This window comes from Kogia breviceps, chromosome 3, assembly GCF_026419965.1.
Source record: "Kogia breviceps isolate mKogBre1 chromosome 3, mKogBre1 haplotype 1, whole genome shotgun sequence".
In the NCBI taxonomy this organism is placed as follows: domain Eukaryota; kingdom Metazoa; phylum Chordata; class Mammalia; order Artiodactyla; family Physeteridae; genus Kogia; species Kogia breviceps.
Window position 1 is genome coordinate 33,438,441 of NC_081312.1, and position 14,622 is coordinate 33,453,062.

At 51.2% G+C, this 14,622-nt stretch overlaps 1 protein-coding gene across 1 annotated transcript in view; it reads right to left on the bottom strand.

The window, feature by feature from the left end:
• Positions 1–844: 844 nt before the first annotated feature.
• The window catches only part of RAD51B (RAD51 paralog B), a 735,153-nt gene continuing 721,375 nt past the window's right edge, over positions 845–14,622 (bottom strand). The window contains exon 11 of the mRNA XM_067028294.1: positions 845–892. Within this exon, the coding sequence (XP_066884395.1) occupies positions 876–892 (17 nt within the window). The 3' untranslated portion in view covers positions 845–875. The remainder of the gene's footprint in view (positions 893–14,622) is intronic.

Here is a 14,622-nt window from a genome sequence, read left to right on the forward strand (position 1 = left end):
ATTCCAGCTTCTTACAATAAGGGTGAAGTGGGCCAACAGCAGAATGGACAATCCTGGTGCAGACTCACCCCGTGGTCTGGGTGGGTGAGAATAACATTTCCATGGAGCTGACTGATAAAGGTCATGGGTGCAGGTTGAACATCGGGGGGAAGGGTGGGCTGAGGCAGGTCGTGGGAAGAGAACCGTGAAGTCGTGTCTTTCTCCGCCTTTTTTTTTTTTTTCATTTGAAGAGAGGAAAGGGTGAGTCCTTGGGTCTTGGAGTCAGATGGCCTGAGTTTGCACCCTGGAAGATGCCCTTTGGAAAGCTGGTCCCACTGTCTTTGGGAGCCTACAAGCCCCATGGTTCTTCCAGCAACACTGAGGCCAGTGAGCTTCCCAAAGGGGGCAGAGCCACATTTCTGCCTCGTGGCGTCTCCTTTCTGCTGCAGCTGGGGAAATTATGAAATGAATTATGATATATAATGTTAGAACAGTCTGGCACCTAGCAAGTTCTAGGTATTAGTCCCATCATGGTCATCATTCTCAGCCTGGCGTTTTGGTTGGATGTGGAGATTTGCCCGCACTGCCACAGCTCCTGGCAGCCTCCCTGTGTTCACAGAGTGTGGGAATAAGGCACTGGCCGGCATCCGAGGGTCAGCGCTACAGCGGGTCACAGAGCAGTGGAGGGAGAGGCCAGCTCAGATAGCACGCTGGAGATGAAAGCCGCCGTGTTTGCCTTTCCAAAGTGCTGCTGTGTTCCTCAAGGCCTGCAGCTTCCTCTGCCCTGCTGGGGTTTTTTTCTTCCAAGTTCCTCTCAGTGATATCTTAAGAGGCAAACTTCCAGCACTAACAGGAGGTCTTTTGTTCTCCTTTTCTCTAAGTGGACTTTAACCCAGTTACGACAGATGAGTCACTGTAAAAACAAACAAATAATAATACTCCATTTTCCTCAAGGCTCTTCCATGCCTGCTGACAGCAAAGGGGGAACCTGACACTGCCCTGGGCCTGTGGGGCTTCTCCCTGCCCTGACCTTCTGGAGGCACAGCCCAGGAGAACCTTCCAGAACACTCTGGAGCCCAGCACCGTGGAACTGTTCAGTGGGGCTCTGGCTTGTTTAGAATTTTGTCTGATTTGGGGTGGCCCAGGGGCTCCGAGGAATTCCGGTCTCAGCACGATCCTGGCTGGGATTTACACTCCAAGATCCACCACAAACTAAATTCTGTACTTACTTCCCGTCACACTTTAGTTTCATTATATGTGATATTTTTTTATGTGTTAGACACTCAGTGATTTTTATCAGGAAGGACTTTGCAATAGAATATCTTCTGCTCTATTAAAAGACTCCAGGGCATGCTCAGTACACAAGTGCAGCCTACATTCATTCAATAAAAGTTCACTAGGCACTCAGGTAGGCCCTGGGGTTACAGAGATGGTGCCCTTAGGCAGACAGATGTGTAAATAGAAGAATGCAGTCACTTCTGATACAGGTAAAAAGGCTCAGGTGCCAAGGTTGGGGGGGTGGTATGGTAATAAAGGAGATGACCATTCGATCTGGGAATGTTGAGAAAATCTTCTTAGAGGAGGTGGCATTTGAACCGAGTCTTGAGCCCTGAGTGCATGTTCATCAGATGCTTGGGTGAGAAGAGGACAGGTAGAGGAGGGAGGGCCATAACCAAAGGACTGAGACCCATGGCGGGTTTGGACCCACCCTTGGGCAAGCCCTTTCTAATCTTTGCCCAGGCATATTTGCCTACATGCTTTAGTAGAGCTGGACCCTCATTTTCCTGAGAAGGAACCGTCCCTGGATGAATCTGCCACTGGCTTCAGGACTCTGGTCTGAGATGTCTTCTGGCTGCATTAAACATGAAGGCTTGCTTTGGGGCACCAGCCCCCTGGGCGGGCTCACTGCCGAAGAGTGGCCATGGCTCCCGATGGGTGAAGGTGTGTATGTTCTCCAGAAGGCTGTCATCACGGTCACAGCCACTGCATCCTGACTCCCTGGAGCTCAGATGCATAGTGAAACACACGCATGTCTGCAATGAAAACATCACTTCAACTGCCTGGAAAACTCCTGCTCATTGTGAACCCCAACTTCCAAGTCTCTTTTACTGTGAAGAGCCCCAGAAGCCGTGGGTAGAATGAACAGCCCTTGTCTTTGTGCTCTGGGGCTTGTTCTTCTTACATTGCTTTAGGCTCTAACCATAATCGATTGTAGTTTCTCAGTTTCCCTGAATGCCATCCTCCCGGGCTGTGAGCGCCTAGAGGGGACGGTAAGTAGTGTATAATATTTGGTTCATGTACTTACAAGGTGTTCAATAGATGTTTGTTAAGCAGACACAGGAATGAATGAAGAGGTTTGAGTTGGTCTGTTTTGCATGGTCTGACAGCTCAGCTGAAAGCTTCACCTTCATCAGCTTTGATAATAAGAGAGTAGGGTCTCAGGATTTGTTACCAATAGCACTGTTTTGTGCACAAGTAGATCTCTCTTCCCCAGAAGCTACTTGCACTGGAGAATTTAGATTTAAAATCAGAAGGAGCCCGCTATGGCACTCTCGGGCAAAGGGGATTCTCGTCTATTTTTTCAAGCTGACTTCCTTGCTTTAGCAAATCCCAGGAACTGAAGCAGTGAGGATCCTCTGTTTAATCTGTTGGGTTTGTGCCCCCTAAAACACAGTACTTCATATTTCTGTGTCAGTCATCTGAAAAGTGAACACCTCCCTATTTGGTGATCTGGCAAGGATAGGATAGACTTGTTCCATCAGGGTCGATCTAGGTCTCTCTCCTTTTATTTATGTATATATTTGAGGATTCTTATCAAGGGCCAAGGTGGTGGAAGCCCTATCTTACAGGGAAAGTCCTCTTCAGCTGGCCCTTCCTTCAGCGGTCTCTGTTCTGCCATCTCTAGGTGTCCCCAGGCAAACAAGAGCAGATGACATGAAATGATTTCAGTGGTGGGGCTGAGTGGGTGTGGACACAGCCGGGCCTAGCCTCAGCTTATTTCTCTGCTTTGGGAGAACTCAGGGCCCTGCCTCAGACTTCGTCTCTTGGGGTTGGATTATAGTTTTCAAAGAATGAATAAAAAATTCCAGGAACAACCTCCATCTCAATGACAGTAGCTGGTTAATTACTTCTGAGAAAATGGAAACCTTGGTCTCCTGATGTGTGCAATGACAGGCACAAGAGGAATTTTCCAATACAATAGAGGAATGAAATTTCCAAGGACAGGCTGATTGAGCAAAGCCACCATCTGACTCTGCCCCAGTCGGGTAATGTGGCACCCCCCGGGGTGGCGGTGGGAATAGTGACGGGGGAGGGCAGCAGAGCCCCCGTCACTGTAAGATCTGCCGTAGACAGGAAGGAACGGTGCCTTCAGCACAGCAGGAATACTTGCAGTGCCGGTTCCCGGGGTGAGGAGGGAAATAGTCTAGGCCGTTCTGCTTAGGACGGAGGTGGTGATGAGGCGCAGCTAAAAGCTAGACGGGGTCTCTAAAACCTGTGGCAGAAAGGGTGTGCACCAAGGTCTGTCTCTGTTCGGCAGCGGACTTTCCCTCGGTCCCGCCGTTCTCTCCTATGAACTCATTTCTTACCCCCTGCGTCCGCTCTCTGGGTCCTCCCTCCTCCACGAGAGACCCTGTCCTAGGAACGAGACACACCGAGCAGGATTGTCTCAGTCCCTCAGTGTTGTTCTCTCCAATTCCCCTGATCATCCTTCCATAAAAGAAGCAGGGCCGTGGCTCTCCCTGCTCCTTCCCATCTCACTGGGACAGCAGGTTTTCAAAACTCCAAGGGACGGGATGCTGTAAAAAGGCCCTGGAGAACGGATGAATCATGCTTATGTTTGAAAACCCACGGAGCAGCTGTCGAGGTTTATAATTGTCCTCTGTGAGCCCCTTTATACATATTAAAGATCCCTTGGAGAAGCTTGGCCCTGATTAGAAAAAAAAAAAAAAATGATTTGGATACAATTAATTCCCAGTGTCAGGTGGAAATGAAATCTTTCCAAAGCTGTTACTGTCAGTGACTAACTCACCTTTGGTGCAGTTGTTTAGGGCATCAGCTACTCTCGGCCTCCTGATGCATCAGCATCTGTTGTGGGAAGGGCTGAGGAATTTGAATCTCCAAAATAAAATGGAGAATAAACATGGGATAAGAAACAGGAAACACATCTGTTGATCCCTCAGATAATCATTTTTTTAAATATAAATTTTTTTCCTGATTTTGGAATAATTCGTATTCATAGGGGAAAACCTGGAGGATAGAGACAAATCTAAGAAAGAAAATAAAAGTCAGGCCAAATCTTAATACTCAGAAACGGCACTATTAATGTTTTTATACGTATTCTTCCAGTTAAAAAATGTACACAATATATTTTTGCCTTGCAAAACTGCTACATTCTATGCATATTGCCTTATAATCTGCTTTTCCTTTTAATGATATGTTGTGAACATTTTCCCGTGAGATTAAGCCTTCTTCTAACCCATAATTCTAATGACTGCCTAGTCTTCCATCATATACAGATGTTCATTCAACTAATACCCTATGGGTGAACATTTAGGTTGTGGCTATTTTTTTTTTTTTTTTTTTTGCTATTGTAGATAACAATTCGTACATACTGGGGAGACTAACACAGCCTGCTTCATTGTCCTGGTCATAAGTCACTTAGTCCTTCCTCAGAAGCTATCGGTCATTTGTGGGCCAGATAAACTCTATCACAGTTGAATTTCCAACCCTTGCTCAGAACACGAAGACAAACAATCTTCTCAAGCTTGAGCAGCCCTGAAAGTTCTCTCAATCCCACAGAAGCACGTACCAAGGTAAAAAGATAGCTGTGCTCAACTTATTTCCTCACAGATGCGTTCTTTCAGACAAAACGGGGTCCCTTGACCGGTTCCCCTTTGACTTGGTCATCTTTTCGACAGGAGAGGCAAGATTACTCTAATAGCTGTGGAAGCTTGTAATTAGCAAGGGTAAAGCAGTAAAGGCAACTGGGACAGTGCATTCTGGTCTGAATCATCCATCATTTGAAATCATCTTCCATGTTGCGTAGTTTCAGGGATGCTGTTCTGCTCCATTAGAGTAGATAATTGTGAGAGGAATAGCACAAAGGCCCAGGGCTCCCCTCATGCCAAGTAGTTTACGTTGTGCTTGGCCTGGCCAGGGGAGAGCACTGAGCAAACTTCCAGTAGAGAATCTGGGGCAAAATCTAGGTCATTTGTTCCCAGTTCAGCTCAACTTCAAGAAACCCAAGCTGCCACGTGGTGGGGGGTGTGCCTTAGACACCTCCAGTTTCCATATCGCTGGCACTTTAGCCCAGAGGAAGCCAGAAGGGAAATGTGCTCCGAGGTGGAAGGGCAGGTGCTTCAGGACTGGGAAGCTGGACCTAGGTGGAGCAGATCAGTGGTCATCTCCCATGCCATCACCCCCTTCTCATCCTAGTGGTCCCACGCACATCTTCAGCGGCCTTTGGATGATGATGAGGTCAAGGAGGAAGAAATTCTCATTGCAAGGCAAAGTCTAAGACCCTCTTGCTATCTGCTGAGGCCCTTAGGCTTCTGGAAGAGGCCAGTAGAGGAAGACTTCACGGAAGAGAATGAGTTCAAGGGGAATGTCATGGGAAGGCATATGATGGTTAAACGGTGCAAAGAAGTGAGAGAAATTAAAAGTAGGTGGGGAAGAACACTAACTCCCTCTCGGTTTAATGGGGTTTCTGGGAGAGGAGATTGTAGTCTCTGATGCATATGAAAAGTCCTGGCGCCAGCTCTCTAAAGAGAGTGGGACTGGGGAGCTGAGCCAATCACAAGATTCCCCTTAGGCAACATGTTTGTCCCACCTCCAAAAGGCGTCTTTCCTTCCTTCTCAGCTGCTCTACTGTGTCGCCAGACGCCCCTGCCCAGTTTGACAATCCCACGTCCATAAATAAAGCACCCCAGTGAGCCTTTCTTTTCCCAAGCTGCTGAGGGGTCTTCTGGGGGTTGGAAAAGATTCTTTCTGGGCCATTCCAGCCCTAGCTGATGAGCTCAGCTGTCTCCTCTTCTAGGAAAGCAGGCAGGGCTTCTAGGAAAGATTCACTGCAACAGGACATGGCTGCCTTCCACCACCTTCCCCGGTTACCCCCGTCTTTCTTCCAAGGCAGAGACTGAGGTTGGGGAAGTTTCTATAGAGAGGATGCTGGGAATATATCAATAATCCTCTCCTGGGTGATTAAGAAATTGTGCAAAGGCAGTGGGAATCTCTCTTCGTGCTCATAATTGGACAACAGTGGTGACACTATAAATGCCAGCCCAGAGAAACGCCCCACTTCCATACAGCCCAGGTGGTAGGCGCCTGCATCTTGGCCTCTGGTGACTGAAGAAGCCCAATGCCTGTTTGCCAACCTGTTACACTAAGGATGTGAATTCCCTCTCTGTCCCATCAGATTTCATCTCTCCCTCTCTTTGAAGCCTACAGGAACAGTTTCTAATTGGCTCCTTCTACAGTTTTTTTTTTCTCTCTGCCGCTGGGACAACTTGGCCCCTATCTGGAGCCTCAGCCTGCCGCAGCCTCAAGGATCCAACGTGATCACAGGCTGAGAGCTTGAGAGCCAACCACGGGCCAGGCCCTGTTCTAAAGGCATCTCGTGTATTAGCTCATTGAGTTCTCACAACTCTATGAGGTGGGCACTGTTATTACCCCCATTTTCCAGATGAGAATAGTGAGGCCCAGAGAGGTTCATTAACTTGCCCAAGGTCACACAGCTGCAGAATATAAGAGTGAGGATTTGAATGTGGCAGCTTGGCTCTGGAGTCCTGCTCTTTAAGGCCCCACCGCAGGCAGAATAAAATGGCTCTGGTTCTATCGTCCTGCTGCTGGTCCAGATCTGACCTTGGACCTCAGTCTGACAGAGGGATTCTGTCTTGCTCCTGTGCTTGGGTCCCTGCTTTGGAGACCTCCTGGTATACTCAGCTCTCTAGGATACCTTAGGATACCCTATTTTTACCATCCCCCCTTTCAAGTTCTGGAATTCCACCCCGAGCCCAATCTGCTGGTCATGGCCATGGACCTTGCTGTTACCCAGAGGATAATATCAACGTCTTATTCAACTCTGGTGCAGTGCCTAACACACAAGAGGTGTTCAATTTACATTTGCAGAAGCAAATCAATGTCAAAATGCTCTGTGCCTCAGTTTCCCCATCTGTACAGTGAGATAATAGCAAACAGAGTTTTGTGGCAATGAATTAAGTGAATCTGTATAAAGCACTTGGAACAGGATCTGGCACATGGCAAGTACACTGTAAATGTAGGCAATTATTATTATCAGTGTAGATATTGTCACTCCTGTATACAGGTGGACGAGCATCCTAGTGAAGACTTTGGGCTCTGGGTCAGAAGCCAGCATTCTCATCCGGGTTCTGCCACCTCTCAGATCCATGACCGTTGACAATTGACCTAACTTTTCAATGCTTGTTTTCCCATCTGAAAAATAACATAATAATACTTGTACCCCATAGGTACCTCAGAGTATTAAATGACATAAATATATGCCAAGTGCCTGGCACTTAGCATATATTTAGAGAAAAATCTCCCTGAATGATAGCCCCCAAATTATTAGTATTACTATGGTGATTAGTTGAAAACTGGGATGCATATGTTTAAAGGATTTGGGGCCACTCAGTCCTCTCCTTGTGACAGAGACCTCCCTTGGATATTCCAGAAAGACCTGCTTGCTCCTCTCTCCCTTCCCTTGAATGCCTTCCCCCGCCCACCCCCCCACTGCACCTCTGCCCTCGCGTTTATGGTGAAATTAAGGCCTGGGGGTTTTGCTGTTCCCCTATCAGCCCATGAAAGCAGAGCTCCCTGAGGCACGGAAGGGGTTTAGTTCTTGAAGTCCTGGAAAGCATCCATTCCTTCACTCCTGGCACGGAGGGGACAGGACATCACAGCCATCTGGAAAGAAGGGCTTGGTCAGGTCCCTCAGGGAAGGGGGCCTTCAGAGAACAGGGAGGGTGGGCTTCCCTTTGACCATCTTTGGTCACCTGTCGTCTGCATCTGTGCCTGGCTCTACACAGCTCTAGTTTCCCAGGTTCCATTCCTCCAGTGGGATCCACTAGTGACAGGAGACTAGGGAGGTGACAGGAGGGCTGTGCTGGGCTTCTGGCTGGCCAATCAGTTCCGCTTCCCCGGGGCTCAGGATTACAAGCCCAGCGGCTGTTCGTGATCCCTAAAGACCTCCCTGGGCAGAGCCAGAGCCTCACGTGGTAGCAGGAAGCCAGCGCGCCTTAGCAACGAGGGTAGAGATGCTACTGCAGATACTTGTTGTGGGGACCCTGGGGAGAAGCAGAAATGAAACAAGCAGCTCCCGTCTCCCCCACTCACCTCCCCACCCCTCACATACACAGTGAGGGGCAAACGCTCGGGGAAGGACAGCCAGACCAACAGGGCTGTCGATGTTGAATTGATTTTAACCACCAGCAAGATCTCTGGTTATGCTATTACCATATAGTTGTTTCTGGAGAAGTGTCCACATTGGAGGGGAATTCTGGAGGGACTTATGAATGGAAAAGGCAAGGAGGGCTTCCCTGGTGGCGCAGTGGTTGAGAGTCCGCCTGCCGAGGCAGGGGACACGGGTTCGTGCCCCGGTCCGGGAAGATCCCACGTGCCACGGAGCGGCTGGGCCCGTGAGCCATGGCCGCTGAGCCTGCGCGTCCGGAGCCTGTGCTCCGCAACGGGAGAGGCCACAACAGTGAGAGGCCCGCGTACCGAAAAAAAAAAAAAAAAGAAAAGAAAAGGCAAGGAAACAGCTCCCCTCTTCCTCTTTATTGGCGAATGTGTGACAAGTGAAGCAAACGGAAGGGGGCATCCTCAAGAGTCTGCTAGTGGCTCATGGCGGGCGTTCAGCTCGCCCAGCTCAGCGGAGCCGGTCTGGGGGACCGTCCATCCCTTGCCCCTGCTTCCCAGGCTTCCTCCAGCCTCCATGTCCCACGGTTCTCGTGCGTGTCACCCTGTTATTGGAGCCCAAGCTCATCACACTGTGTCTGATTTCTCGGAGCAGCCTCCCTTAATCCACCGTGGAAAGGGTGTTAGGACTAAGCCTCCAAAACGCAAACAAACAAGAACCAGGGTTTTAACTTGCTTCAATAGGACAGAGAGAAGAGAAGGATGACAGGTGCAAAGTACGTGGTAATGCAATCACAGTGGGGAGAGGAGGGGACGGTGGCTGCCTGGCCCTTCTCAGGTGGGACGGTCACTGAGTGAGGACTTCATGGGGCTGAGCTCAGCCACCCACCACCATCCCTCTGGCAAGGCCCCTCATGGTGAGGGCGTTGAAGATGGGACATCCTGATGACTCCCCCTCCACCACGCTCAGCAAAAGATGGTTCACCAGAGTCTGCAGTTATTGACGGTTAGCTCAGCTCTAAACATCCCCTGAGAGGTGAGTCTGTATCATCAGACACTCAGGTAGAAAGGCTGCAGGGACATGGAGGAATTAAGGTGGGATGGACCTCTTAGACACTGGGCAACCCAGGTAAGACAGCAGGTGGTGTCAACATACAGCGCTCCAGGTAGATCTGTCTACACCCGCGGTGGGAGCCTGGAGGAGGAATCTAGCTCCACTCCTTAGTCTTGGGAGGCAATTAAGGGCTCGGAGCTCCAGGGGACTTCAACATGGATTGGTCTTCAGTGGAAGACTTAGAAGTCTTTCTTTGCTCTGGGAACCAGATTCTGAGACAGGTGACCCCAAGCCCTGCAGGGCAGGTGAGCGGGAACAGCCCGCCATGGCAGCAAGCTGGGTGGAATTACAAGTATTGATGTGAGGAGTGGCCAGACCGGTTGCAAGCTTGTCATCTACCCACGCAAAATGGCTCCATCCTTTAACAGCTGTCACCTTGGCCCCTGGGCAGACCGGCTGCCTGGGCGGCGTGACGAGATACGGGGTCACTGTCGTCTCAGCCCTCCCGCCATCAGGCGGCAAAACCTTCCCAGACCCACGGAGCCTGACAGATACGAGGCTGTCCACGTCTCGCTGGAAGGACAGGCCAGAGCCCGAGGCTAGCACGAACCTTCAGAAGCAGCCTCGGGGAGGATACACTAATCGGCTGCCCCGGGGCGACCGTGCGGGGACAAGTAGGGTGTGAATGTGAGGTGCGGCTGGAGGCAGGGAGGGAGGCTCTGAACTGGGGCTCAGGCCGAAGGGAAAATAAATGCCAGTGCAACGTGGACAAAGACACACCATGAGCGCGGCTCCGCCTGCCTATGGAGCGCGTGCGTGGGTGTGGGTGTGTGTGCATGTGTGTCACTTGAAGGACCAAGGAAAAAGGGAAAAAATGAAAAAAAAAAAGTCTTTTCTATCCCTGTAACCGTGAGAAAGTAAATGAAGTCCAAATTGCGTTCAGGGCTGCTGGGACAGAGGAAGAGAAGCAAGGATGGAAAAAACAGGCCATAAAGATGCCAGGGCTGCTTAAGCAGAAACATCTGTGGAAGTCATAAGACTCGGGGCCTGGTCAGGCTTCTAACAAACCCAGGAAAAGGAGAGTCTGCGCTGGATCAGGACGAGCCTCGTCCGCCCCGTGGAGGGCCCCTGGGAGCAGCACGCGCACAGACGAGATACCTTCTCAAGGGCTCAGCTCCGGCCCTTGAGAGGCCGGAGAGGCCCAGGTTGGGAGGGGTCTGCGGCAGTCATGCGGGCAGGGCCGTGCCAGCAGTTTTGAGCATGTATTCATTTCAAGCTTTAAACTCACTGGGGTCGTCTGGTGAGCCACGCGTCTCAACTTCTGTGGTGAAAGAAAGAAATCTGAAGGTGGGGGAGGGGAGGGTCAGTTGCTGACCTGCGTGGGAGCCGGGAGGATGGGCTTTGCTGTTTGCAAATGGAGGCCACTCTCTTACTTGTGATTTTTGGCTGAGGCCAACTGTCCAAGGCCCACCTCTTCCAACAACCACAAGAATAGCAGCTAACACGTATTGACCATATCCCTCTCTGGACCATGTTCCTTATCAGTAGTACCTCATTTAATCCCCCAGCAATCCCATCGTCCCCGGAATGGGTAGAGACTTGTCTGGCATCTTCAGGGAGTTTCTTCAGGCTTAATATTATCATCCCAGGAGGAAACTGAGGCTTAGCAAGGTTAAATGACTCACCTAGGTCATCAGCTGGCACATTCCAGGGAACACCCAGGGCCTGTCCTTCTCTTTTCTTCCCAGAACTAATTTGAAAAGCAACTTCAGCACCTTTGGGGAAGCAGCTCTGCGAAATGAGCCTGGCATTCAGGGAGACCTCGAGGTCCCAGCAGGCCCCATTGTATTAGCCGGGGAAAGTGGAGGGAACTATAGCTACAGAATCACCAACACAGGTCACAGGGGAGTAGGTTAGTACCCTCTACCCCCTCAACCACAACAGAATCCTATCGTCTCGCAAGGAAATGCAGAGATGGTAAAAGAAATGAAATCCGGACACTGTATTACCTGCTTGTGGGAAATGGTCAAAGCGCCGTTTATAAGGCTCCATTGCCAAAGTCAGAGGCTGTGTCTCCTCTGCCTAGAAGCCCCGCCTCTCAGCCTGGCCCTGCCTGTCCACATCCTCCAGCTCCTTCACCTACAGCATCCACCCTACCACAAGGGCACTCACCATCCTAATTTCTCTTATGGGGAAACTGGAGATGAAACATTATGACCCTTGGCTTCAGGGTTCATGATCAGAGTTCAATAAGTCCCTCTCCCCCCTCCCCCAGAAAACGCAAAAGTGAAATAATAGCAAGACGGCTGGCTGAAGCCCCATCTTCTGGGTGGCTGGCTTGGGGAAGCCAAGGATATTACTGTTCTCTGAGCGAGCAATTTTATGCTGCTAACATTTACTAGGATTGGAGCCTACTGGTGCCAGGCCCCTGGTCACGTCAACCCTTTATGATAGACAACATCACTTCTGCTTTAAAGGGAGGAAACTGAAGCTCAGAGAGAGGGCTTCACTTACCTAAGGTCACACAGTTACCGAGTGACAGAGCTGGAATTTGAATCCACGAGGTCGGAGATGAAAGCACCCCTATGCTCTTTCCTATGTGCCAGTGTGTCTCAGACTCGAAGGTGCCTCCGATCCCCTGGCCATCTTGTTAAAACGTATTCCCTGATTGAGCAGAGGCCTAAGATTCTGCCTCTGTAACCAGCTCTGGGTGATGGCCTGGCTGCAGGCCCCCGGACAACACTTTGAGGAACGAGGATCTCCACTCTACTGTCTTCCTTAACCCATGCTTATCTGTGCCATTGGGGCAAAAGTACGTCTCTGCCTCTTTTTTTTTTTTTTTTTTGCGGTATGCGGGCCTCTCACCGCTGTGGCCTCTCCCGTTGCGGAGCACAGGCTCCGGACGCACAGGCCCAGCGGCCATGGCTCACGGGCTTAGTTGCTCCGCGGCATGTGGGATCTTCCCGGACCAGGGCACGAACCTGTGTCTCCTGCATCGGCAGGCGGACTCTCAACCACTGCGCCACCAGGGAAGCCCTCTGCCTCTTTATTACAACTTTGCCACCAGAGTGGACTGGAAAACCACCTATGCAACCCAGTCAGCTACGCTTAATCATTGTTCATTTCACTCCTCCCTGTTCCTTGGCTGACTGCTAAAAACCCTAACGTCAGCCTTGAGTGAGAAAGACTGACAGGGTCTGCTTCAGAGGCACAGAGAGGATGGTGGTGGAGACCCGTGGCCCCCCGGGGCCGAGATAAGACTCTGATACGATTCTGTATCTCAAGGGGAATCTATGTGATGAAATCTCCCCCGGTTGGTCTCCCACGAGCTGACAGGAATTTCCTGCTCAGGTCAGCAGAGGAACTTGGGGTTTGCTCCTCCAGGGCCAATCTCGGTGGGAAAAAGAACACAAGCGAGAAGGCAGGAGCGGCTTTTGTCTGAGCCACATGCCTTGGGTTCCTGGTCTGCTCCATTTGTAGCCGGGGAGGGCCTTCTCTGGCTTTTTAGTTGCAGCCTCCAGGGATGGCTCTGAGAACAGATCTTTCAGGAGGGCTGGGGTGACCTGCATTCCACGGAAAGGAGGGGCTGGGAAAGGCTGGGGCTCAGGTCTGCTCAGGAGCACAAAGACAGGCTAGAAAGACAACCCAGAAAACCCAGTCCCTGCAGTCCATCTGCTGACAGCTCCCCTTTCAACAGACATTACCGAGGGCCTCCTGCACATGGGTGTTATGCTGACACTGGCACGTGGCAGAGACCAGGGTTCCCTGGCTGTGGCCCTACAGAACCCACAGCTAGAGGGAGATGATTTTTAAGTAGATAAGTCAGGTTCCATGGGGTAAACACTGAGAAGTGTCTGTGATGCTGGGGCTACAGGCTCTGGGTGCACATTCCCTCCCCGGCTGTGACGACCACCCAGCCCGGCTCTCTCCTCTCCAAGGTGAAACCGTCACCTCTTCGGGTGGACTCGCCCACTCTCACACTGTCTTGCAAACACGGGTCTCCCTTTCTTCCCTGGCCAGCCTCCCTGACACCACTCTTTTAGAAGCCACTGGACGCCTTGGTGAAAACCAGAGACACACGTGGGCTTGTGCTCCCGTGGGCATCTGGAACTCATCGGCCCAATGACTGGTGAGGTCGTTCCTTGGGAAGTCTGTAACTGCTTGCCTTGGTCAAGAATAAATGTGTATGTGTGGAGGGGAAAGGTCGAGTCAGACAGGGAGGAGACAAGAGTCAAGGCTGGGTGTGCAAAACGGAGGAGGAACAGGAACTGGGGTGCCGCTGTAGCCTGGTTACCCCAAACTCGTTACCACCAGCCTCCAACTGTCCCCGGGGCCAATCGCCGCCCTGGGAACAGGACGATCGTGGCTCTGTCTCTCCACACCAGCCTGAGAGAGTTGGACTACAGTCTCCCCCACAATTATCTTCTCTTTTGCAGGCTTGGAGGTGCAGGCTGAGGGGAGGGGGTTTGGAGGAAGGCTGACTGCAGCAGATTCACTATTAAAGGAAAGGCGTAATGCACTGAGGATGCTTTGCAGGGAGTGAGGGGATCTGCAGCAGATGAGCTGTTGTCTTGGAGACGCTAATGAAAAGCAGGCCTCGGAGAGGTCCCAGAACCCCCGTGGGTTGAGTTATCCCCCCCTTCTGCAGCTCCCCTCGCCTCCCCACCACCAGCCTCAGATCAAACTCCCCGAATATTTATAAAATCTCTACCAGAAACAGAGAAAGTCAGCCACCCAGCCAGGCGTCTGCCCACGTCCTTCCGGAGCTGCTCGGGTGACACTCTCCAACGACATGGCTCATTGTTCTATTTTTCTTCCTTGTAGTGCACAGGGCAACCAGAGTGGGAGGGAGAAAAGAAATATGTTTGCTCTGCCCTATTCTGGCTGGTTTTGAATGGGGGAGTTGACTTGGAGTTTAGGGGCCTTATTCTGGGCAGGTCACCCTGTCCCTAGCACTCCCTGCTTTTCTGCCCCCAGTCTGTTTTTCCCTTGATCCCACCCTGTATTAAAGCCGGGGCCCTCTACCCGGTGCCTCGTTAGCTGCGTACTCAGCCCCCTTCCCCCTGGGGCCTGCCAGCCTCCTGCCTGGGAAAGTCAGAGGGGAGGCTTGCTAAGATGCTCTCTGGGCTTCCAAATTGAAAATGTAAGGGATTATGGGGCCTGGCAGCAGGAGGAGCTGGCCCTCTGCCACAGTGGAGTAGGAACTGGGTTTATTC